The sequence below is a fragment of the Ictidomys tridecemlineatus genome, chromosome 6, assembly GCF_052094955.1.
Source record: "Ictidomys tridecemlineatus isolate mIctTri1 chromosome 6, mIctTri1.hap1, whole genome shotgun sequence".
In the NCBI taxonomy this organism is placed as follows: domain Eukaryota; kingdom Metazoa; phylum Chordata; class Mammalia; order Rodentia; family Sciuridae; genus Ictidomys; species Ictidomys tridecemlineatus.
This window is the reverse complement of record NC_135482.1, coordinates 158,971,780-158,998,762: the sequence shown is the minus strand read 5'-3', so window position 1 is coordinate 158,998,762 and position 26,983 is coordinate 158,971,780. Positions and strand designations below refer to the sequence as shown.

Sequence of the window (26,983 nt, the reverse complement as noted above, 5' to 3'; positions counted from 1 at the left end):
ATTTAAGTAATTCTTATATCCTTTGAATCCACTTTCTGCAACAAATGTTTAAATTCTTTTCCATTGATAAGCACATACTTAGCATCTGCTTACCTGTATAAGATGCATTGCGATACAAATTGTATTGTGTGCTCTGTGGCCCACCATGTTAACCATCTGCAACACTCAGAACAAAAATAGCAAGGAAACACCGTAAGGACAAATAAGAGAACTTGAGAATTGTGGCAGGGTTGAGGATCTCTGAGTTCCCTATCTAACAACTGTGGGACCTGTGAAAATCATCACTATTTTTCTCATCATTTCTGCTTCTGCATATTCTGTCTTCAGATTGAGAACAGCTGGCTGCCATCCTCCCTGTAAGACTATTTTATTGTCACTTCTCATCTTTTAGAGGCTGTAAATAGTTTCTTTCATCTTTCTTCAGAGGTTTTATTTTTTCACCCTCTTAATCAACTTGGAGTCTCTTCTGAATCTCAACCAAGTTTTATTTTTCCTTAATGATCCTTTTCAACTGAACTGACACAGTGCTTTGAGAATACTGACCATTTTCGAGTATTATGGGAAGAAGAGTTCGTATTTGAACAAGAGCCAGAGTCCACTTCAAATAACCTTAGATTATGTGTGTTTTCTAAAAGTATAGTCATATATTGCTGACTTGCTATCAGATTTTTATCTCCTGTGACCTTGATCTTTTCCTCTTAGGTTTATTTATATCTTAGACATTCATCATCTTTTATTTATGGAGGTTATTTTTCTTGGCTGGATGTATTGCTTTGTACTGCCCTTATTGAAATTCATCACCTTTTTTTCTGATTACTTCACCACCTACCAGTGTCATTTCCGTTCCCATCTTCCTGTATGGCTAACCTCTAGGCCTTATATTTTATTGTCTGTGCTACTCAAGTTAGTCATGCAGATGTTAAGAAGAAAAAGATGAAGTGTCCTAGAAACAATGGCAGAACACAGTTTGTTAACGTTTCTCAAAATTTACCCTTATCAGTGGCCAGGCTGTGTGGTGAGAGCAGTCTGTGTTTCCCTTCTTTTGTGTTTTTTATATTTCAGTGCTCTATCTTCTTCAGCATCAGAGTTTGAGGCCTGTATCTCCACATAGCTGTGCCAAGAAACAAAGAAAGCGATTCATCTTGCATATTGCTGTCAGACTGTATCTTAATCACAGCCTCAAACATATCTCTCCCAGTTCATAACTTTCTGTAGCTTTTCATCACCTGCTGACTTAAGTATAAATTTTTGGCCTGAACCTCCCTTTCCAGTCTGACTGCCTGTAACTATTTTAAGTTTCATAGAAAATTATTCCCTGGGTATCTTTTGGACTTTCTGAGATCTTGATTTGTTTATATTGTTTGTTCTACTTAGAACACTCTGAAGCTCCCTTATGGTTGCTATTTCTTAACAGCATTTAAGACCAATTTCCTTCAAATTCCTTTCTTCCTGGATTTCTGCATTTTGATATAATCTTTCCTTCCCCCCACCAAATCTTGGTGTGTGTGTGTGTGTGTGTGTGTGTGTGTGTGTGTGTGTGTGTGTGTGGCGGGGGGTGCTGGAGATTGAACCCAGGGCCTTGTACATCTACCAACAGAGCTATTTCCCAGGCCCCCACCCACCAAATCTTTATAGTCTTTTGGGTACTTATTATATTTTGTCTTATGTTACAGCTGTTCTTGAGCTTTTTCTGTTCTTCCTGAGAGACAGTTTTTTGAGAACTATCACTTATTTTGGTAACTTCAAGTGTATCTAGCATATATTTGCATAAGTAACTGAATAGACTTAAATTTTTTCTTAAGTAATTGTAGGTACATGCTAAGTAGACATATTAGATCAGTTTGAACATGTTATATACTTTTAAAAAAATTCTAGCATAAGCTTCTTACCTAGTTGTAGACTGGTAGCAAAGTTGGTGGATCAGCAGCTGGTCTGTGCCTTGAGTAACATTGTTATAGTTTACATTCTTCCCTCTTTAAAAAATTTTAGAAGTAATTGAAGATTTTTATTGATTTCTTTTAGTCATTAAAAACTTCTAAATTCATTAGTTACTTGGTTGCTTAAAGTTATACTCAAAAAACACTTTCATGATTAACTTCTTTTATTTTCTAGAAATTACCCAACTCTGGCTAACATTGAAAGGAAGAAAAAGTTAAAACTTGAAAGGGAAAAGAGAGGAGAAGTATTGACAACGACACAGTATGGGTAAGTTCCTTAATATTGTTGATATTCTCAGTGCTCATTTTAACTGAGAATATGTATGTTATACAAAGGAGCAAAAACCAAACTCTTAAAATCTCTCCATTCCCAATTCTGAAATCTTTGCTTTAGTAACTTTTTTTTTTTACTTTTTATAAAAAACATAGTGAAGATATAGTAAACAAGTCCTTTTAATATTTGTCTTTCAGCTAATCTTTTTTCTCAGAGGCAACCCAGTTTATTTTTCCAGAGAGCCTCCGTTTGTATAGGACATAAATGAAGGATATGATCTTTTTTTTCTTCCTTCCATTTTTGACACTAATGCATTTTGATTTTTTAGTATTGAAAATTTTACTTGGACATCGTCCAATATTAATATATAACAAACCTCTTTATTATTATCATTATTGTTTTAATGTAATACTGTAGATTAAACCCAGGGCCTTGATCATAATAGGCAAACACTCTGCCACTGAGCCATACCCTGAGCCCTTTTTGTTCAGGGTCTAGACTAGCCTTGAACTTATAACCCTCCTGCCTCAGCCTCCCAAGTAGCTGGGATTACAGGCATGAGCCACCATCCTGATCACAAACTTCATTCTTTAAAGATGTGTAGGAAGTTTACAGATGTCCTGGCCTTTTTGTTGTTTTAACTAGTTAAGTTCTTATGAGTCTTTAACTAGTAAAAAGTGGCCATTATTGACTTTGTACATAAAAAATTTACCCAAGTATTTCTAAGGATGGATTCCTAGAAATGGATTTGCTGGGTTAAAGGGTATGTGTGTTTATAATATTGATAGATGCTGCCAAATATCTGTCATAAAAGTTGGCCCAGTCTGCTCTCCCATTGGCAGTGTATGAGATAATCTTTCCACAATGCTCCCTTTCACTTTCATTGAATTTTTTTCAACTTTTTCATTTTGTTTACTTTTTATTGACATTGTAATATAATTACAATATATAAATCTTAAATGCAAAGTTTGAATGAAGTTTTACATAAACACGCATGCACACAGACTCCAGCACATCTGTGTAACCTCCACACAGATTAATATACAGAACATCTTCACCTCACAAAGCTTTTAAGCCTTCCCTGCTCCCCAGTGATAACCCCTTTTCGATTTCCATCATCATAAATTTACTTTGCCTATTCCCAGAAGTTTATATAAATGAAATCATATTTGTATTCTTAGTTATGTGCTTTCTAGGGCTCAAAATTATTTTGTGAGATTTATCCATATCATATGTAGTTGAAAATTGTTTCATTGTTATTGTTCTATAGAATTTAGTTTTGAGATTATGCATATAATTTTAATATTCTTCTGTTGGTCATTTGGGTTGCTTTTAGGTTGGCCTGTTGTGAATAAAGCTGCTGTAAACTTTCTTTTGCACATATTTTACAGTATTTTGTGACATTAATACTCATTATTATATATGCTAGGTCATAGGGTAGTTGTATGTTTTGCTTTATTGGCTAGGGCCAAACAATTTGCCAAAGTGGTTGAATGAATTTGTCCTTCTGCTAATGGCATATAATTTTTCTGTTACATTAATCAATATTTGGTAATGTTGCACCTTTCTCCCATGTTGTGCCAGCTCCCTCCTGACTAATGGTGTTGAGCATCTTGTTATATGCTTATTGCCTGTTGTAGTATTCTCTTATGAAGTACAAGTTCAAGTCTTTGACTAGTTTTTGATTGGGATTGCTTTTCTTGATTTGGAGGATTTCTTTAGATATGCATTTGAATGACATGTGTATATATATTTATCTCTTAATCTTTGGCTTGCCTTTTTACTCTCTTAATGTTTTTTATTCTATTTTTTGAAATATATAACAGTTAATAATTACTCAGATATCTGGGTCAGATGGAAGCCAGGCACATCTGCTGAAAAGGTTCAACCATAGCTGGGGTTTGGTTGGCTGATAGCTAGGATACCGATGTGGTTACTGTTTTGATGCTCTTCATTCTTTTATGTAGATCCATCTGATGCTTATCTCCTTCTGCTTATAGAACTTCCTTTAATATTTCTTATAATGAGCTGAGGGTCTGCTGAAGATTACTCTATTCAGTTTGTGTGTCTGAAAATGCCTTTATTTTTGCATTCCTTTTTTAGAGGATATTTTGGCTGGATATATACTTCTGAGTTAACAGGTTTTTTTAAAAAAAATTATAATGCTATCAAGGTGTTGCTCAGTTTTTCCAATGAAAAAACCTCCTCTTATCATTTTACTGTTTCTTTATACAAGCGCCTGTTTTTGTCTGACTCCATCAAGTTTTGAGCAATTTGATTATGATGTGCCTTGGTTTTCTTCATGTTTCTTGTGCTTAAGGTTTGTTGAGCTTCTTGAATTATGAGTTTATGGGTTTTGTTTTAAATCAAAACTGAAAAAATTTTGGCCATTATTTCTTTAATTTTTTTTCTTCTTCACCTCCCTCTCCCTTTCTGTGACTTCAGTTACATGTATATTAGGCTACTTGAAATTGTCCCTTAACTCACTAATTCTCTTCATTTTATATAATTCTTTTTTTTTCTACGTGCCTCATACTAGTTTCTGTTGCTATACCTTTATGTTTATTATTCTTTCTTGTGCAGTGACTAATCTTGCATTAATCTCATATTTTTTTGTCTCGATATATATTTTGCATTTTTTATCTCAGACATTATTTTTTGAACATGAGGACTACAATTATCATAACTGAACTTTGCTAATTCTAATGTTTGTGTCTGTTCTGGATCAGTTTGTATTTTTTCTCCTCATTATGGGTCATGTTTTTCCTGCTTGAATGCATGTCTGATTACTTTTGACAGGATATAAGAAAATTCCACTTCATTGGGTGCTAGATATTTTTACATTCCTTTAAATGTTCTTAAAAATTTGGCAGGGGAGAGAAGGGTACACAGCTAAGTAACTTAACAACAATCTGATCTTTTTGCATTTTGCTTTTGAGAATTGTTGGGTGTGACCAAAGCAGTATTTAGTTTGGAACTAACTCTTCCTCATTACTGTGGCATGTATTTTCTGTATTTTCTATGCTGGTAGGTGAAAACAGGTACTGTGTTCTGACTCTCATGTGAATGTGTAGGCACCATTACCTCTAATCTTTTGGATGGTTCTTTCCTGGCCCTTGTATAGTTTCCTTGCATGTATGGGCTGATAAGTTCTCTGCTAAATAATTGAATTTTCTGTCTCCTACAACTTTTTGCCCTCTGTGAATTTCTGAAAACTGCAGAAGTCTTTTTCCCTGGAGTCCCAGTTCCAATTCCTCAACTTAGGGAGTCCAGCAGGTTCCAGCTGGGTGCAGTCCTTCTGGCAATCTGGAAACTCTCAGGCAGTAAGCTTGGCAATTATAGGGCTCACTGCTCATTCATTTCCCATCTCTCAGCAATCAGTATTCCTGTTGCTTGATAGCCGGTGTCATAGAAACCCTTGTTTCTGCATTGTGTCTAGTTTTTTGTTGTTGATTCAGATAGCAGGAAAAATATGGTCAGTGTTCCTTTCTTTTGGCCAGAATGGAAGTTCCTAGTGCTGTCATTTGATAAATGAAAGTTTTTAATTTTCACCCAGTCTAATTTATCTGTGTTTTATTTTTATGGTGAATACTATTTCTTGTTCTTAAGAAAATTTTCTATCTGAAGGAGTTCTTGAAGCTATTCCTCTGTTTTATAGGAAGATTTGTTGCTTTATAAACTTTCCTGTTTATGTCTAGAATTAACTATTGTATAGGGATTGAGGTCCCTTTTAAAAAATTTCCCATTAGGAGTTTCAGTTGATGGAGTTTTAATTGTTTTGCTATGTAAACACCAACCAAAAGTAACCTGGTATAACATTATTAGTATCAGACTAAACAGATGTCTTGGAAATTGGTTCATGATAAATTTTGGCTTTCTGCAAAATTTGGAGTGTATGTATATGAAGTTTTGGAATGAGATTCTGTAAGAGTTATAGTGACCCTGAAAGGATTTTGAGCCCTTGGATGGCAGATGTAAACTGAATATATTGGTTCAACAAATTATTCAGCAAGTGTTATAGTAATAACTATAGTTTATTAAGGGCTCAAGATGTTACCTTGCTCTAAGTGAAGTACTTTATATTATCTTAATTCTCTCTATGTCTCTGATTTCCATTCTGTAAGTGAAGGAGTAAACAGGCTCAGGGATATTAATATATCCAAGGAACACAGACAAAATTGAAATTTGGACCCAATTTCTAATTCTGCCACCTCATTATTAATGAAAAAAAGAAAAAAAAAAAGAGTTTTGCCCAAACAATGGCAAATTGGAATAGCATGCATGTCCTTGAGGAAATTCAGTTCTACCAAAAGATACTTTGATTATTATTTATAGAGAATTTATTATTAATGAATTTTTGTTGTTGTTCTTAAATTGACTTAAATTAGAAAATGCCTCCTAAGTACTTGTTTTCTTTGTAAAAGAGGTAGTTGTGTGATTGAAGAGCACTTTATTTAAGATGGCTGTAGAATTGTGGTTCATCAGTGATTGCACAGCACAGCTGAATGTCAGGGGGCAAAAATATTGGTAGTAATGTGTGGCTGAGGATGAATAAAATATGGTGTATTGTAGAGTGTCATCCTTTTAAAGTTCTTCTAAGACCTCTCTGTCTTTGGGAACCACTGACTTTTGTTTGTTTTGGTCTATTTAATGTACTAGGCAACAAATGATCGGTTTAACATCTGGATTTTTTTTTTTTTTGCATTCAGTAGTCTTTTTCAACTTTTCCTTGAAAGGTTAGTGACTTTTATACCAAGAATTGCATTTTTCTTATTCCAGCAAGATGAAGGGGATGTCTAGAAATTCACAGATGGGCAAGATCAGAAGTCCTGGTAGACAACACAAATGGAAAAATGATGGTGTCAAACAGAGCGGTGTCCCTGGATCAGAAAATCTCCTCCCTGGTTCAAAGCCTGAAGGTCCACCTGAGGCAAAGGCAGATCCTCTTGGCGTTTTGATAAATAGTGATTCTGGTAAGTTAATAGGAAAATAATGTGTTTATAAGCATACAGACAATGATGTCGAAGTTGGTTACTCATAGCCCTTTTTGTGGAAAGCTGGATAACACATACATAAAAATGTAGAAAGATGCTTTGTTTGTTTGTTTTTAAGAGAAGTCTCTTGTGGAAAAGCCTCATTTCAGAATATCTTTTGTGAGTCTTGGGCCGGAATTCATGGGGCAGGCAGGCTATGGGAGAAAGATTTGTTGGGTAATTTCCAAAGTATGCTGTAATCTTGGGAGTTGTTTTTTTTTTTTTTTTTTTAAGATTGTTTTGAGTTTCCATAGATGCAATTTGGCCTTTTTACATGTTTTTTTTTTTCCTCTTGCTTATAAATCAGTAACTCTATGGAAGCCAGTATTTATACTACTGAGCACAATCATGGTCCCTATGGGCAAATGACATTAATTCATTGTATTTGCATAATAGTATTCTTCTTCAAAGTATAGAATATATTTTCATATGTTTATAGTTTATCCTTAAATTCCTTGTATAACTAATAGGACAAGTTGACTCTTGCTTTAAAGGCAAAAATTGAACATCCCCAAATATTGCTATCACACAGATATCCCTTAGCTCCTTAGCTTCTGTTTTTCCCTTCAGAAAAATGAAAATGTATATGTAAAATATCTGTATGACCTTCCCCTCCAGTAACATTGTGAGGCTTGTATTTAATTGCATATGCTTCCTATTGAAGAGGAGTTCCAAAAGATGATTAATGAGTGGAATGATGTTTCGTTATAGGTTTGATTCCGGTCTCTGTTCAGCTCAGGTGACAGTTGCTTTCATGATAATCACATGACAAATTATTGAATTTATAGATGGCAGGAAATGTGGGAATAACCAGTTTATTGACAGTGTTAGGATGATAAAGGATCTTAGCAAAAGGGAATGTTGGGCTGAGAATAATAAGAATAGTAATACTAAAATTTAGTAGAAATAGTAATAACCATAAATTATCTTAACCACCAACTAACAGTGAATAAGGTACTCACTATGCTCCTTTTGCTTTGTGTATGTTAACTCTTCCTCAAAACAACCTTATACATAGGTGCTATTGTGACTCCTTTTAGAAATTAGGAATAAAACTTTGCCTTAGTGATACTGCTAGTTAGTGGCAGAGCCAGAATTTGAACTTAAAGAGTTTGATTCCACTAGTATCTTACATGCCCTGTAAATGTGAAGTCCAAATTTGTGTAAAATTTTTTGTATTAGTCTAGGATAGTTGAGATGTGGGAGTTTACAGAAGGCACCTTCTTATCCTTGCAGAGAGCAAGGAAAAGGCAGCTATTTTGAGCCAAGCTGAGTTTACTCTTGGATACTAATTTTTTTGCTTTTGGTTTTGAAGACTTTTTAGAGAGCACACCCACTTCTTTAGATTTGCAAAGTGTGACCTTCATGACAAAATACTATCTGTATCAAAATTTTATGTCACTAAAATATTTTTTAAAAACCAGTTACTAATTTATGTTTTTCCTCTTAGTTTTGATAGATGAAGTTAATTCTGTTTTATGGTTGTTTGGTATCTCCAGTGCTGGGAATTGAACCTAGGGCCTTGTGCATACTAGGCAAGTTCTCTTAACACTGAGCTATACCTCCAGCCCCTATTTGTTCTTTTTGTTTTGTTTTGTTTTTGCCATGCTGGAGATCTAACCCAGGACTTCACACATGTAGGCCAGAGCTTCACCACTGATCTACATCCCCAGCTCTTGTTAGTTTTGGTTTTGGTTGTGGTTTTTAAAGCATTATTTCAAATTTGCCAATATGTTAAAATGTCAACTAAAAGATGATTATATCTTGCTTCTATTTATCTTGCTTCTGAAGACTTATTATCTAAGTCCTCAAAACTTAGACATCAGAAACAGTGGTTAAATACCTCTCATCTTCATTGGTAGGAAGAATTCAGTTGGATTTCCAGAAGCAGTTACATGAGAGAGGTCTTCCATAATTTTACTTTGGTTTAAATGTTGAAACTTTCCCTATATTGACAGCCAAGGATGGGAACATATATATTTTAAGGGTCAGAAATGAGGGAATATGAGTCTCGAGTATAAAAACCATATGTGGCTGTGAATTTAGAATTGTATTAAAATTTAATTAATGAATAATTTATATTAAACTGTTTATATTATTCTTCAAGAAAATCAAAATGCCAACAATTAAATCATAGTAGCTTGTCATTTACCTCAGAAAAGTGTCACTAAGTTTTCTTAACAGAGAAATTGAGTTGATATTTTATAATAATTCTAAAATTCAGTTTCATCATTTTTATTTCTACTATCTTTGTACTGGTATTTTTAGTTCAGAGAGATGTTTTAGCTGCTTAAAAAAAAAGTGAGTGAAAATCTTAGACCTTTGCTTTTTTGGGGGATTGGCTTATTTCACTTAGCACAATAGTCTCCAGATCTATCCATTTACCTGCAAATGTCAGAAAATCATTCTTCTAAAAAGAACCAAAAAAAAAAAAAAAGAGTGAGTGAAGTTTTTCAGGAACAATTTTGTCAGCCAGAACAGTGCATTCATCATAGTCTTCCAGTATAGGTGCTAAAATACCTGTATTACAACTGTTAGGTAGATCCCAGCAACTTTGGGAATAGCTTTTTGGGGGGATGTATGAGATGAGAAGTCATTGTTTAAAATGCCAAAAGGAAAATTAAAATGCTATCACTTGTTGTTGGAGTTAAATATATAATAGAGAGGGGAAGAGTAGTTCATATGTAGAAACTCCTAACTCTTCCCTTTGAAGAGGTCATCAAATTTAGTGAGCTTTGTGATCTTCCTAGGAACAATTATACCTGCACTTACGTTGTGGATTCCAAAGACCATTCTCTAATGAAATCATGGCCTCTTAGAGAAAAGGCTGGTTCTGGGTTGGGACATAGAAAATAAAAGGTAAGACTAGAAAAGTTTTTAGTACCAGAAAGTTTTCAAAAATATAACAGTGTTGGCATGACAGAAGGGTACTACTATAAAAAATTCTCAATGGCCAAAGAAGGAACAAATGTTGCCACGAAATAAATAATAATGTTTTAATCTCCACCCCACAATAAATAAATATGAAGAAAGAGGGATGAATCTTTCTTACAAAAGAATGTGCCAGCTGATATATGTAGATGAGCGAAATAGAAGGTCACCATTGAAATACCCTAGTAATAATTATTTTAGGCAGGATCCACTGGGGAATGGAAGAATTAGTGGCCAAATTTTAAGGCAAAACAGTATTTGCATAGCCTTTAAATATCTTTTCCCAAACATTTATTAATTATTATTGTGGTTTTGACATGTCAAAAATTTTTTGCTCCTCCTTACTTGAGTTGGAGATTAATTCTCCTCCCCTTGAATGTGGGCTAAATTTATTAACTCATTTCAGGGAGTAAATAATGAAAGAGAAAAATAGTAACTTTATAAAAGTAGAGATATCAGGCAGAGCACCAAGTTATCAAGGTGAACATCACCAGTGGTAAGTCATATTGATATCATGGGCTATGTTGTGATGAGATGGCTTCATCTTCTCTGTATTATTCTTCACCAAAATCCATAGCCTCAATCCAATCATCAGAAATGTCAGACACACCCAAACTGAGGGACATTCTGCTGTTATCTGATCCAACAGTCTTCAAAAATGTTCCTGGTAGACAAGAAAAGATTAAGACACTATCACATATTTGGAGAAGACTAAGGAGTCATGATAGTTAACTCCAGTCTGGAATGGTAGATTGGATCCTAGCACTAGAAAACGACATTAATGGAAAAACTGGGGAAATGACAGTATGGTCTTTAGCTTAGGTAGTAAGATGGCACTGGTGTTCATTTGTTGGCTATGATAAGTGTTTTTTGTTATATGAGATGATAACATTAGGGAAGTTGAGTGAGAGTATATGGAAACTCCTGTGCTTTGTAATACTTGGGTAGCTCCAAAATTGTTTCAAAATAGAAAGTTTAAAACCAAAGGGACGAGGGCAAAAGACTCTATAGGCCAATTAAAGCCTTGCCTGTGTTTATGAACTGAATTATGAAGAACACTGTTTCTCCTTATTTTTCATTCTTTATTTTTTTCCCACTACAAAAGTAATAGAGAAGGTGTGGGAATATTAAAAGCATAAAATATTTTTTAAAACTGCTCTCTTAACTTAAAAATTCGACTACTGCTCACATGTTTTTGTGTATCCTTCCAATGTTTTTCCTGTGTCCATTTTTTTAAAAAATATTTTTTAGTTGTACATGGACGCAGCATCTTTATTTTGTTGATTTACTTTTATGTGGTGCTGAGGATCGAACCCAGTGCCTCACACGTGGGAGGCAAGTGCTTTACCACCCAGCCTCACCCCAGCCACCTCCTGTGCCCATTTATATGATTTTTTAAAAATAAAAATGGAATCATGTTATATACTTTAGATCCATGCAAATCTAGTTTTCTATCCTGGCCCAACCTCTTACTAGCACTCTGATTCTGTGCTAATTAACCTTATCTAATTCATGCAATAGTTTGTTCTTCAGATATTTATTGAACACTTACATATTGTTCTTGGCTCTGAGAATACAGCAAGACCCCTTCTGTCTTGTAGCTGCCTTCTGGTTTGGGTAGTGTTTTAGTCAGCTTTTTCATTGCTCTGACTAAAAGACCTGACAAGAACACTTTTAGAAGAGGAAAAGTTTATTTGGAGGCTCATAGTTTCAGAAGTCTTAGTTCACAGACAGCTAGCTCCATTCCTTGGGGCTGGAGGTGAGGCAGGACATCGAGGCAGAAGAGTGTGGCAAAAGGAAGCAGCTCACCTGATGATTAGTAGCTGAGAGGGACTCCACTAGCCAGATACAAAATATATACCCAAAAGGCATGCCCCCGGGGGCCCACTTCTTCCAGCCACACCCTACCTACCTCCACTCACCACTCAATTAATCCCATCAGATGATTATTTTACCGATTGGGTTAAGGCTGTCATGACCCAATCATTTCTCCTCCAGACCTTCTTGCATTGTTTCACACATGAGCTTTTGGGGGGCACTTCACATTCAAACCATAATAAGGAGAGTCAGTAAACAAACTCACAATATGTTGGGTGGATATAAGCATCATGAAGCTGAGTAAAGGATGGAAAAATGGTGTTTGGAGGAGTTCTGCTGTTTTCTGTGGGGTGATCAGTGAAGGCACTCTGGAGGTGACATGAAAAAGACATCCGAGTGCTGCATACTTACAGCAGTCCCAGCAGAGGGAGCAGCAAGTGCACATACCCCAGGGAGAGCTGCCTTGCATGCTGAAGTAGCAGCCAGGTGGCAGTGGTGTAAGCCAGGAAGAAAGTGGGTTTGTTACAAGACAAGTGCAAGGTCCAGTCTAGTCAGGCCAGCTGTGTAGGCCCAGGGACGTCTTGGGATTTTATTCCCAGGTTGAGCAGAGAGGTCATATGATCTATGTTTTTGGTAGAGAATAGACTTTTTATAAAGAGAATTGGGCAGAGTCCTGTCAAGATCTAGGAGGCTGTTAGAATTCTCCATGCAAGCAATGTTGCCTTGGGTTGTAATGGAAGTAGTGAGAAACAAGTATGATGCTGGATTTGTTTTTGAAATAACTGTTGGCAGTTGTTAATCGGATAGATAAGGTATGAGAAAGAAAGAAGATTCATACATTTTGGGCTTAACCCTAAGAAGAAACAGTTGATATTTATCAAGGGGGAGATACTGTAGGGCTTGTGCCAAGTGGAAATCAAGTGTTTAATTTTGGACACAGTTGAGATTATTGACATCTAAGTAAAGATGTTTGATGAGCAGTTAGTATTATTCTGGAGTTAAGGGAAAACTGAAGATTGAAGGTACAAATTTGTGATTCACAAGCATATAGATAATGTTAAGATTTTAGGGAACATCAGATCATCTAGGGAAGAGGAGGCACAAAGAGAAAGGTCTCTCAGAATTAGATCCAGGGTCACTTCATAATTTTGGAAGTTGGTAAGTGAGGAGAATTCAGAAGGGAGACCGGGAAAAGACAGCTAAGTGAAAGGGTTCTGGAAGCCATGAGGTTTTAAAAAACAGAACATGATTACATACTGTTGGTAAGTTAAATAAGAGGAGAATCAAGAAATTTCCTTTAGATTTGGAAACACAGAGGACCCAGGTGAACTCAGAAGAAGAAAAAGTTTCTCTGATGTGGTGGTCCTCAGAAACACATTGGAGTAGTGGACTGAAGGAAATTTTAGACCCAAATTTCTGTGGTGAATTTTATCAAGTAGCTGTTTAGAGTTTTGCCATAGAACAGCGGGAGGTGGAAGGTGGGAAGCAATGGAACTGTGACAAAAAGTCATTAACATTATTGTTGGCCATTAATACATTTTGATACAGGGGCTTCATTTTAATAATAATGATAATCTATAGGAGACATTATAGTTTATTAGTTTGAGATTTGGGGAGGTAGCCTAGATTTTACATTGACCCAACCATTTTATAGTGAGTTACTTGAAAGAAATTTACTTGAATTCTTTTTGAGTTTTGGTTTAATCACCTGTAACTATAGTGAAAGTCATAGGATGTTGCATAAGGATTAAAGGAGGGTGGGCTTTCTTTAAGTCTTTGAAGGAAATACTACTATTTTGTTTTTGGTTATTCAGACAGTGGATGAATAGTCTTTGTACTAATATTGTGGTAGATTTCTGCTCATATAAATTGCATATTTTCCTTTTCCTTTATTCATCCAAGAGAAAAAGTAATAATCTAGCTTAAAATACGGAACAATATTAGGGGATGTGGTGCTGGCATTGTGGGTGGCATAAGAAGATATATCTTTAGCAGAAGGTGCTTGGTCAACATTCACATGAAAAGTTACTGACACTTCCTAGTGGCATATTTTAGTTTCCCTTGGACTGTCTTAGTGAACATTAAGTGTTCCTTTTGAGACATTTCATATTGGTTGTAGGTTGAGCTGGTTCATTAAATGGACAAGCTACTTATTGTCTTTAGTCAGGCTTTATTTTTATTGGTTGTTGATGTGTTTTTTAGAGCTGCCAAAAATAAATGTAATGCGTGGTGTCCTGGGGCTACAGCTAGGATTGCTGGGCTCTGATCAAACACTTTACCTTTGGCAGGCTCTTTAGTGTTTGCTAAATTCTCATGGTTGGCCTATTGACATAAATTCTTAGAAGTTCTAAATAATAAAATCTTTGGAGTAGGTTCATTTCAGTAAAACTCTTTCACTAAGCCTAGAATGGTTTAAATATTATTTGGGTCCTAAAAACTAGTCTCGAAAACAACAAAAGGGGAGGATATTTTTATATATTTTTTTATTTCTAAATTGAATTTTCAGAGTTAATGATCCTCATCCAGTAAAGTTAAATCAATTTTGGCCTTCCCACTACCTGTAAATTAATAGTAAAATCTGTGTAATTAAGTTAATTTAGGGCAGGCCTAGATTCCATAACCTGTGAAGCACAGTAAGTTAACTGAGTTGTTTACAGCTTCCATTCATTCTTCTCCTTCCCTGTAGCACATAACTTCTTTGGTCAAGATTTAAACTAAGAATACTTTCAGGTCTCCTGCAATTTATGTTTTGGGAAGATTAAAGAAATGATCAGAAATTTTTTTTTTTTTTCATTTTGGTACCCAGGATTGGACCCAGGGGCACTTAACCACTGTGTCACATCCCCAGCCCCTTTGAGTTTTGGTTTAATCACCTGTAACTATAGTGAAAGTCGTAGGATGTTGCATAAGGATTAAAGGAGGGTGGGCTTTCTTTAAGTCTTTGAAGGAAATACTACTATTTTGTCTTGCTGAGTTGCTTAAGGCCTTCTAAGTTGCTGAGGCTAGCTTTGAACGCGCCATCCTTCTGCTTCAGCCTCCCGAGCTGCTGGGATCAGGCATGTGCCACCGTGCCCCACAGAAATTCCTTTTGTTTTTACTAGCATGAAAGACTGGAAGACAGTCAGCTTTCTTTTTTTTATAGTGGTGGATATTTGGGGATACACTGTTTGAATCTTTGTTCTTTCCCCTTTTATTTCAGAGTCTGATAAGGAGGAGAAAACACAGCATACAGTTGTACCTAAGGAAGTCACACCAGCTTTGTGTTCACTAATGAGCAGCTATGGCAGTCTCTCAGGGTCAGAGAGTGAGCCAGACGGTAAGTCATGGCCTCTGTTGCTACAGCAAAGTGTGTTTTATTTTGTTGCCCTTTGCCTTTGGTGCACACTGTGCATTAATAGCATCCAAGATTCATATTTTTTATTTGATCTTCAAGTTCCTTTTTCCTTTGATTCAGAAGTGACGTTAACATGGGATAAAGTTGTAGTAATAGGGAAATGGATTGCTACTGGAAGAAAAAAGCAAAAGTGATTACAATATAATGAAAGAAAAGGAAAGAAAAGAGAAAATGAAATAATGAAATAAAAGAAATAGCAAAAAGAAAGTGAATTCATTCTCTGTTATCAAGAACCGTTGTCACAACATGTTCATAGCACCTTTGGTAGATGGAGAGAGGCCCTTGATGATAAATAGGATGATGGAAAAATTTAGATGTGTAGAGGATATTACTCTTTATAAGCACATTTACATAAATTATCTTATTTGGAAACACAGGAACTCTGTACTTGTGGTTGCATATTAGCCTGTGTTATTTAAAGGTTGGAAGAAATGGAATTCCTTCAAGAGTCTTCTGAGAGGTCAGTGATGTTCAGGATACATGACTTACTTTAAAGGTAATGTCGCAAATGATAGTATGTGGGCCCTTATTTTGTATTTTATTATGATAAGCCAATTTAATCTCCTGTAGCATTTATTTTAGGGCCACATACAAGAGCTGTGAGTAGGTTATTGATGTAATATAGTATGGTAAATTTTAATCCAATGTTTATATCAATAATCTAGGGAATATGTTGCGTGAATAAGTCTTTGTCCTGCAATTCTGAAAACCTGTATCTGCATGGTAATTTTATTTAGACTCTACCAACTGTGAGAGAATTCTTGTGTATGTATCTCAGGAGAAGGTGTGTAATCAAAGTAGTAGCTATTCTGAGGATAAGAACACAGGGTCTGAAAGTGTTGTTACAGAATGAAGAGTTGAATGTCAAGGGATATAGATGGCAACACTTTTGTTGACTAAAGACAATCAGTGTGTGTGTGTGTGTGTGTTTGGAGGATGTTGACTAAGAAAGAGTTGGGCTTTAGTAAGAAACATGATGTTTATATCTCTGTAACATGGGAATTTTTTTCTTCTCTTTTTAATGGGCTATAGCTTATTCTGATAGCTTGTTAAAAGCTACTCAAATTTTGAAATATAAACTACTTTGGCTTTATCAGAGTATTCCTTAACAGATGGTTGCCTCTTCTTATTTTTAATTTTAAGAAACACAATATTGATTTCTTACTCTTGTTTCCAATATACTGATATGAAGGTGGAGTTGTTCTTTAAACACATATTATATTTCCCACCTCTCAGTTGTATTTATGACAGGCGATAAGAAAGCAAGCTATTATCAAATTACTGAATCCCATAAAAACAGGGTGAGCTGATGCTTTCTTTTCTCAATCTTAAGATGAAACATCTGATATTTTATATTTATGTCTTCATTTTGAGACTGTCACCATTTTAAAATTGGAAGAAAGAAAGGAAGCTGGAAGGGATCTGTGTGCTCTCACACCTTCATTTTATACCTCAAACTTAGGATATATTTGCTACACTAATATGTGGTGGAGCTGGTGTAAAATTTAAGTATAGGGACTTAAAAAATCTTAAAGAAACCAACTATATTGCTTCCTTCATATCCTTCTCACGTGGCTATCTTCCTGAATAGTAACACATGACCTTTTCTTTTGTAGGTAACAGAGGATATTAGCAAATAAAATATATATTTGATTTTGTATGAATTAATTTTGACTAATTATTTTAAATGTTCTGCTTTAAGGAAAAAGTCTTTGTGGTGTATTTCTAAGTCTTAAGAATTATTTTATATAGTTCAAATTGTTTTATTAAGCCATCCAGTCAGTAGCAAATCTCTAGCTTTCAGTTTTAATTCTGGGGTATATGAGGGGGTAAGCAGGAAAGGGTCCCTAAGAAAGACTGAAGCAAAGGAAGAGGAGGTATGTGCAGATCTGGGGCTGCCAGAATCATTGTTGCATAAATAAGAAAGAAAATTTCCATGAGTATTATTTCCAAATGGGTTGGTTTGCTATCCTCCTAGAGTTTGCAACTCCCTAAAAACTGTTTCTTTAAACTGGTTCAGTTATTGATGAGGAGACCTCCAAGCTCAAAACTAATTCCAAAGACCACAGAGCAAATAGTGACTTCAGTTTGAAAGAGCTAAATGCTATGTTTAACTTTTATTTGAATTGAATGCACTACTTAGCTAGGAAATGTATATCTCAAGAAAGAGAAAAATACAAATGTCCCAGTTCCTCATTCCTTAGCAGAATGTTGACAATACAAGCCCTGATTCATTTGACATTTTCATTCTTAGGTCAAGTGATTAACACTTGAAGAGAAAAGGAAATGATAGGAAGTGGTGCACTGGATTTTCTTCTTGCCTTTTAATTATTATTTCTACAGTTTTCAGCCTACAAACTACTTTAGGGATTCTTAGCTCTATTCTTTTATAGCTGTATTTATCTTATTTTCCTCATTACTTTGCAGAAACATTATCACAGGTATCGCAGCAGATTTTCATATAGTGCATACAGGGTGCCAGGCACTGTTTTATGTGCTTTACTCACTTATTGCAACAAGCTCATGAAGTAGGTGCCATCATTTATCTCCATTGTATAAACGAGGAAATTTAGGTAGAGGTAAGTAGTTTACTGCAAGGTTACGAAGCTAGTAAGTGTTTGAATAAGACTTGAACCTAACAGTCTGGCACCAGAGTCTGTACTTTCAACATTTACCCTATATATTTTTTTTTTTTTATGTAATTGCTGCATTCGGCCCTATGTAATATTTGAGTTTGGAAGGTTTTAAGAACTATGATTAGACTCCCAATTCTTATCTAAGCAATGAACTCAGTTTCTCAACTTCTAGGATAGAACTCTTTGTATCACATCACTTTGATTCATGGTAAATACATAGAATAACCATTTGAAGGGGCTGGGGTTGTGGCTCAGTGGTAGAGTGCTTGCCTCACATATATGAAGCACTGGGTTCAATTCTCAACACTGCATATAAATAAAGGAATAAAATAAAGATCTATCAACACTAAAAAAATATTTTTAAAAAAAAGAATAACCATTTGGGAGGAGGGGTGGAGATCCCTATCTAAAAAAATTGTGAATTTTTAGCTGTTTATATGCTTTATCTTCATTATTCTCAAAATATGGTGAAATATAGTGAGTGATTTTTCAAATATCAAATGAAATTTCTTTGATAAAATGTATTTGCTTATGGTGTATTGCTATTTTAATACATTGAGGGATTTGATTTGCTAATTTGTTTTGTTTTGCAAATGTTTTTGTTATTTTATTTTTTACATTTATGCACTTTGATATATCTTGCGTACATGGGATGTAATTTCATTTTTCTGAGTGTACATGTTGCAGAATTTATATTGGTCATGTAGTCACAAATATACATACAGTAATGTCTGTTTCATTCTACTATCTTTTCTATACCCATATGCCCCCCATCACTTCCTTCTACCTAATCTAAGGTAATGCTATTCTTCCCTAATGCCACACACAACCCCCTGACTTTATTGTGAACTAGCATCCACATATTAGAGAAAACATTTGGCCTTTGGTTTTGTGGGATTGGCTTATTTCGCTTAGCATGATATTCTCCACCTCCAACCATTTACTTACAAATGCTATAATTTCACCCTTCTTTAAATCTGAGTAATATTCCATTGAGTATATATTCTTTTTCATTCATCTATTGAAGGACACCTAGGTTGGTTCCATAGTCTAGCTATTGTGAATTGAGCTGCTATAAACATTGTTGTGGCTGCATCACTATAGTGTGCTGATTTTAAGTCCTTTGGGTATAAACTAAGGAGTAGGATAGCTGGGTCAAATAGTGGTTCCATTCCCAGTTTTCTAAGGAATCTCCATATTGCTTTCCAGATTGGTTGCACCAATTTTCAGTCTCACCAGCAATGTATGAGTGTATCTTTTTCACTACATCCTCACCAACATTTATTGTTGCTGTATTCTTGATAATTGACATTCTGACAGGAGTAAGATGAAATCTTAGAATAGTTTTGATTTGCATTTCTCTAATCACTAGAAATGTTGAACACTTTTTTATATATCTGTTTATCAATTGTATTTCTTATTCTGTGAAGTGTCAGTTCAGTTCCTTAGCCCATTATTGATTGGGTTTTTGGTTTTTTGGTGTTAAGTTTTTGGAGTTCTTTATATATCCTAGAGATCATTGCTTTATCGGAGGTGCATGTGGTAAGATTTTCTCCCAATCTGTAGGCTCTCCTCATGTTATTGTTTCCTTTGCTGAGAAGAAGTTTTTTAATTTGAATCTGTCCCATTTATTGATTCTTGATTTTACTTCTTGCACTTTAGGAGTTTGTTAAGGAAGTCAGATCCTAGGCCAACATAGTGAGGATTTGGGCCTATTTTTTCTTCTGTTAGGCACAGGCTCTCTGTTCTAGTGTCAAGTCTTTGATCCACTTTGAGTTGATTTTTGTGCAGGGTGAGAGTTAGAGGTCTAATTTCATTTTGCTACATAAGGATTTCCAGTTTTGCCAGCACCATTTGTTGAATAGGCTATCTTTTCTCCAGTGAATGTTTTTGGCACCCTTGTCTAGTATAGGATAACCGTATTTATGTGGGTTTGTCTGTGTGTCCTCTATTCTGCACCATTGGTTTACAAGTCTATTTTGGTGCCAATACCATGCCACTACTATAACATGGTATTATAGTTTAAGGTCTGGTATTGTGATGCCTTCTGCTTCACTTTTCTTGCTAAGGATTGCTTTAGCTATTCTGGATCTTATTTTTCCAATTCTGCCTATCCAGGAGCATGGGGCATCTTTTCATCTTCTGAGATTTTCTTCAATTTTTTTCTTTAGTGTTGTGTAGTTTTCATTGTAGAGGTCTTTCACCTCTTTTGTTAGATTAATTCCCAGGGTTTTTTTTTTTTTTTTTTTGAGGCTACTGTGAATGGAGTAGTTTTCCTAATTTCTCTTTCAGTGGATTCATCGCTGATATATAGGAATGTGTTTGATTTATGAGTGTTGATTTTTTTTGCTACTACATTGCTGAGTTCATTTATTAGTTCTAGAAGTTTTCTGGTGGAATTTTATGGATCTTCTAGATATAGAATCATGTCATCAGCAAATAGTGATAGTTTGAGTTCTTCTTTACCTCTTTGTATCCCTTTAATTTCTTTTTTTGTCTAATTGCTATGGCTAGATTTTTAAGGATGATGTGGAAAAGAAGTGGTGAAAGAGGACATCCTTGTCTTCCAGTTTTTAGTGGGAATGCTTTCAATTTTTCTCCATTTAGAATGATGCCGGCCTTGGGTCTAACATATATAGCTTTTTACAATGTTCAGGAATGTTTCTACTATCCCTAGTTTTTCTAGTGTTTTGAACATGAATGTGTGCTGTATTTTGTCAAATGCTTTTTTCTGCATGTATTGAGATGATCATATGATTCTTGTTTTTAAGTCTATTATTATGATGAATTACATTTATTGATTTCTGGATGTTGAACCAACCTTGCATCCCTGGGATGAATCCCACTTGATTGTGGTGCGCTATCTTTTTAATATGTTTTTGTATACGATTTGCCAGAATTTTATTGAGAATTTTTGCATTTGTGTTCATTAGGGATATTAGTCTGAAGTTTTCTTTCCTTGATATGTCTTTGTCTGGTTTTGGTAGCAGGGTGATATTAGCCTCATAGAATGTTTGGAAGAGTTTCCTTCTTTTCTACTTCATGGAATACTTTGAGGAGTATTCGTGTTGATTCTTCTTTGAAAGTCTTGTAGAACATGTCTAAGAATCCATCTGGTCCTGGGCTTTTTTTGGTTGGTAGGTTTTGATGCTGTTTTCTATTTCATTACTTGAAATTGATCTGTTTAAATCATGTGTGACCTCATTCAGTTTGGGTAGGTCATATTCTCTAGAAATTTGTCGATGTCTTCCATGTTTTCCATTTTATTACAGTATAAATTTTCAAAATAGTTTCTAATTATCTTCTATATTTCAGACTATGTATTGTGATATTTCCTTCTTCTTTTTGTATTTTAGTAATTTGAATTTTCTCTTCATTAGCATGGCCAGGGGTTTGTCTGTTTTAAAGAACCAACTTTTCATTTTGTCAAATTTTTCAATTGTTTCTTTTGTTTCAGTTTCATCTCTGATTTTAATTATTTCCTCTCTTCTGCTTTTGGGATTGGTTTGTTCTTCTTTTTCTAGGGCTTTGAGATATAGTGTTAAGTTATTTATTTGTTGACTTTTTATTCTTTAAATGAATGCACTCAGTGCAGTAAACTTTCCTCTCAGTACTGCCTTCATAGTGTCCCAGAGATTTTGATGTTTTATCAGTGTTCTCATTTACCTCTAAGAATTTTTTTGTTTCATCCTTGATTTCTTTTACTATCCATTCATCATTCAATTGTGTATTATTTAGTCTTCATTTGTTAGAGTAGCTTCTATTTTTATTTTATTGTTGATTTCTAATTTATTCTAATTTCATTCCATTGTGATCTGTTAGAATGCAGGGTATTATCTCTGGTTTTTTTTTTTTTTTTTTGTATTTACTAAGAGTTGCTTTGTGGCATGAGATATGGTCTATTTTAGAAAAGGAGCCATGTGTTTCTCATTGATGGATGAAATATTCTGTATGTGTCTAAATTATTGATTGTATTATTTAGTTCTATAGTTTCTTTATTTAGTTTTTGTTTGGAAGATCTGTGCAGTAGTGAGAGAGGTATGTTAAAGTCACTCAGTTTATTGTATTGTGGTCTATTTGACTCTTGAAATTGAGAAGGGTTTGTTTGATGTACATAGATATTCCATTGTTTGTGGCATAAATACTTGTAATTGTTAAGTACTGCTTATATATACTTAAGAAGTATGAAATATCTTTTCTCTCTTCTGACTAACTTTGGTTTGGAGTCTATTTTATCTGAAATGAGAACGGAAACCCCTGCTTGTTTATGCAATACATATGAGTGATAACTTTTTTCCCATCCTTTCACCTTCAGCCTGTGGATGTCTTTGCCCGTGAGGTGAGTCTCTTGAAGACAGCATATTGTTGGGTCTTGCTTTTTAATCCAATCTGCCAGTCTATGTCTTTTGATTGATGAGTTTAGGCTGTTAATATTCAAGGTTATAATTGAGATATGATTTGTATTCCCTGTCATTTTGATTTATTTCTGGTTTTTGATATGTCTTAGTTTCTCATTTGTTTGAATGTCTCCAATAGTGGACACCAACTGGGTTTCCTCTAATTTAGTTCTGACACTCTCTGGAGGTGGTATCAGATCTCAGAGGTTGAGGGCTCAATCTCTGAGGCGTCTCCTCACCCCCACCAGATGCAAGTTGCAAGTCCTGAGTTGTTTTACCTCTGCTTCTGGCTGACTGGCTATAAATCAGCATTCCCACATACCCATTCTTTGCATTTGATTAAGTTGGTAAGCAGCTCACAGAACTCAAGGAAATATTTAAATTTACTTATTTATTTTATTATAAAAGATATTATAAAGAATATCAATGGAAATGTCTATAGGATAAGATATAGGGGAAGAGTTGCAGAGCTTCCATGCCCTCTCCATACTTAATAATCTTCAGGAACTTCCAAGTGTTTGGTTATCTAGAATCTCTCCAAATTCTGTCCTTTGGGGTTTTTATTGAGGCTGAGTTGTACAGGCATGGCTAATTAAATCATTGACCACTGGTGATCAGTTTAACCTTCAGCCTCTTTCTTTCCTGGAAGTTGGGAGATGGGCAAAATTCTAACCTTATTATTCCTTCCAGTGAGTGACACCTCATCATGAAGCTACCTAGAGACTACCAGCCATCACTGAACTTACTAGCATACAAAACTACAGTTATCACTTTGGAGATTCCAAGAATTTTAAGAGTTGTATGACAGGACACTAGAGAAAGACCAAGTGTATACTTTACAATGTCACAATTATTTAGAAGTATGTTTAGTTGTTAAATATTTAAGGTTTTCTAGCTAGTTCCCCATTAATGATCTCAGTTTAATTTTGTTATGGTCAGAAAATGTAACTCTTGTCTGCTTTCACTTTTTTAAATTTACTGAGACTTGTCTTTATGGCCCAATACAAGGTGAATGCTCATTTGATTTCACATGAATATGTGTTGAGGTTGAGTATTCTTTGTCAATTTGAGTTGACAAAGTGGAAAGGGGTGTTCAGGTCTTCTGTATTCCTACTTATTTTCTAATTGTTCTTCAATTAAATAGATCAGAGTGCTCTCATCTCTGGCCTTAATAATTGATTTGTTTATTTCTCCTTTTGGTTCCCTGAGTTTTTGCTGCATGTATATTGAAAATCTTATTAGGTATTTTTGTTTTGTGTTCTTTATGTATGAAGACTGTTCTTCTTCATTGCTGATGATAAACCTTGTTCTAAAGTCTCTTTTTTGTCTGATGTTGATACAGCCACTCCAGCTTTCTAGTGATTGTCATATGCAGTCCTTGCTTTGTATGGTTCTTTGGAAACTGAGGCTTAATTTCAGTTTTAACTGTGTAAGGAAAGGAATTCTTGCATTTCAATTCAGTTCTTGTCTGACTATCTCTGCTTTCTAAGTGAAGTGTTTAAACTATATACATATAATGTATTTGCTGATATGGTTTGTTTCTATTTGTCTCATCTGTTTTTTGTTCCATTTTTTCCCAGTCTTGTTTTGGATCAATTTTATATTTTTAGGTCAGTGAAACTATTGGTTTAAGAGCTATTCCTATTTGTTTTATTTTTTTAACAGTTTTAACTTACCACATGTACTTTTTTAATCATTCACTTTACATGTAATTTAAGAATTATATAATAATATACTTAGCATTTTCTTCCCTTTCCTTTGTGCTGTTGTTATAGATTTTATTTCTATAGATATTTTATTCAAGTTTCCATCTGGTCTTACTTCCTTCATAGGGATCACTTTCTGTGGCTGTTTGTAGTAGTCTCTCAATTCTTGGCAGTTATAGCTCCCAATTGGAAAAGTACTGGAATACATTGTAAATGCCTTGCAAAACCTCTCATAATTTTAAGTTACTAAGTAGATAATATTATGGCTGTTTTCATTAATTTTGAAAGTTTTACCTGTTTTTTTTTTTTTTTTTTTTAATAATTTTTGTATTTGTTTTTCCTCACACTTAGCAACTCCTGTCAAGACTGAAACAGAAGCTGTGGCAGAAAACCAGGTTGCTCATAGCAGTCCTCCCAAGAGTCCAAGACAAGATGTTAAAGCAACTGTTAGAAATTTCTCAGGAGCCAAGTATGAGAACGGAAAGAAAGGTTTTAAAAAGACAAACCCTAAGAGGAAAAAACGTTGTCCCAACTTTGAAAAATTATTTCAGCCAAGAACACACCATCCATATCTCCTGGAAATGGTAAGTGATTTTTCTTTGCACTGTAACATTTGTGTCCTCATGTCATTAAGGTAGGACCACTATGGTTTTGTTGCTCGTGTGTGTATGTTTTCAGGATACCAGAGGCATATGGTTGTTGAAGACTTGTCTGTGTATCTTAATTCTAAAGCTGTATTTGGCATATAGCTGGTATTACTAAATGTGGAATAATTATAGTTTTCAAAACTGCTTAAAATCAAAGAATGTAGATTTGACTGGTTGATGAAGAAACATGTATTAAGGCTAAAGTTCTCATTGAAAGCACAGCCATATACAGTGGCAGGCTGAAAGAGAAGAAAAGGTTTTATTTATTTAATGTGAATACTTCTTGAAAAACACAAAGTAATGGGAAGAAAAGACCTAAGGTTTTCTGAAAATCCCCATTTCCTGTCTTTTGGAACTGTATTTACTTTTTCTTTTTTCTATACTTTCATTTATTTTGTGCATTATTGGCTTTCCTTTTGGCATTATTCGCTCAAAAATTGTTTCATATTTAGAGAGTATGTGATATGTCTTGATTCTAAGCAGTGGAAATGAAGCTATCTCTCTGGCTAAGACGAATAATGAAAGTATTCCACATTTTTTTCTAGTGGAGTTTTGAAACTATTGTTGTTCTATGAAAAGTCCATTTTTGAGTTATCAAAAAAGGGTAGCTCAAGTGTTCTTTGACTATACAATGAGGTGTTAGATGTGGATACAGTTGCTTATTAAAATGAATCATCAATATACTCTTTATTCTCTATATAATAAATCACACTTTTAAAATATTTGCCTTATAAGTGGTAAGTTAAATTATCTTTTCATTGAAGGTCCCTGGGTGATGTTTCTGAAGATATTAATGCCATCAGAAAATAAATAGAAAATAAATCCCTTTCTGGAAAATCACATATAATTCCTTGGTTAGGTACATCTTCTAAATACCAGGGATTCTTAACTTTGTTTTATTTATAATGAGCACAAAAATAGAAATTACGAAAGTCTTTGAATGTTGTTTTTCTGCTACTACTTTCAGTATTATTGTACTTAACAGTTTCTACACCATTACAGATTTAAAGAGTCATGGCCTCGCTATGTTGTCTGAGTTGACTCTGAACTCCTGGGCTCACGCAATCCTCCTACCTCAGCCTCCCAAGTAGCTGGGCTCAAAGGCAGGGATCACTGTGTCCTATTAAGGGAATCCTCTTTGACTTGATTTTTAGATGAAATAGTTGGGAGACTTTTGTATCTGTTTTCTTGTCCTTTGGTAGATATCCCTAGAAAGGATCCCAAATGTGAAACTATGCTATTTAAAAAAAAAAAAAAAAAAAACAGGTATTCTATTTATAAGCTAAAAGGAAAAGCAATATTTTTGCATTGTTTTTTAGTAAAATAATCAGTAAATATAATCACACCTATTATTCTTTATTTTTTATATGAGGAAGGCACCTTAATATTTTAAATTGTGTTTCCCAAGTATGTTTTTTATCACTTAATCTTCTTTTTTTTAATTGTTTTTTTAGCTTCTAGCTCCGGACATTCGACATGAAAGAAACGTGATTCTTCAGTGTGTTCGATATATCATCAAAAAAGACTTTTTTGGACTTAATGAAAACTAAAGATGTATAGGTGTGTAATGTTTCAGCACATATAACTGAAGCATATTAAATGTGTAAAATAATACCATCCTCAAGTTAATGGAGGAAAACCCAAAACCATTTTTTTTTTCAAAACCATATTGGTAAACTGTAAGCCTCATAGAATATTATGTTGGAATTTCAAGTCTTTCCTTTGATTCTGTGCAAATAAATAACATGGTTAATTTTTGAAGGAGTGTGTTTGGATTATATATAGTACTTGCTGGGAGAATTTTAATGTGTATTTATTTTTATGTATTGATGTCTTGTAAGGAAGACTATTATTAGTCCAGTTAAGAACTGAAGATACTGGTTTAATAACAAAGAAGAAAATTTTTTAAATGCTTAATTCAGCTAAGCAAAATTAAGCAAAGAAATACATTTTGTTTTTAATGCAGAAGATGAAGAGTTATTCTGTAACTATAACAAGGGGGATTTTAAAAAATAAACCATTTCCAATTAATATAATCAGATCTTAAAATTTAAATTATCCTCATTTATACTAGCTTCACTTACAAAGCTCAGATATTAGATGTTTGAAATATCAGTATAGCTATGTCTTCTTAGTATGTTTAGATTTAATTGAAGTATTTTTTAAAAAGTAGTTCAAATTCAGACTCTTCCTTTCCCTGTCCCCCAAAA

General features: G+C 34.5%; 1 protein-coding gene across 2 annotated transcripts in view; it reads left to right on the top strand.

Annotated features, from left to right (window-relative positions):
- Nufip1 (nuclear FMR1 interacting protein 1) overlaps positions 1-26,983 on the top strand; it is a 54,841-nt gene that overhangs the window by 16,029 nt on the left and 11,829 nt on the right. Inside the window, exons 6-10 of one of the 2 annotated variants that reach the window (XM_078015962.1) lie at positions 2,113-2,205; positions 6,991-7,184; positions 15,193-15,309; positions 24,478-24,710; positions 26,228-26,333. In XM_078015962.1, coding sequence (XP_077872088.1) covers positions 2,113-2,205; positions 6,991-7,184; positions 15,193-15,309; positions 24,478-24,710; positions 26,228-26,323 — 733 coding nt within the window. In that variant the 3' untranslated portion in view covers positions 26,324-26,333. Of the gene's footprint in view, positions 1-2,112; positions 2,206-6,990; positions 7,185-15,192; positions 15,310-24,477; positions 24,711-26,227; positions 26,535-26,983 lie in introns of those variants that run through there. The other variant, XM_005340360.5, reaches the window with a different exon arrangement.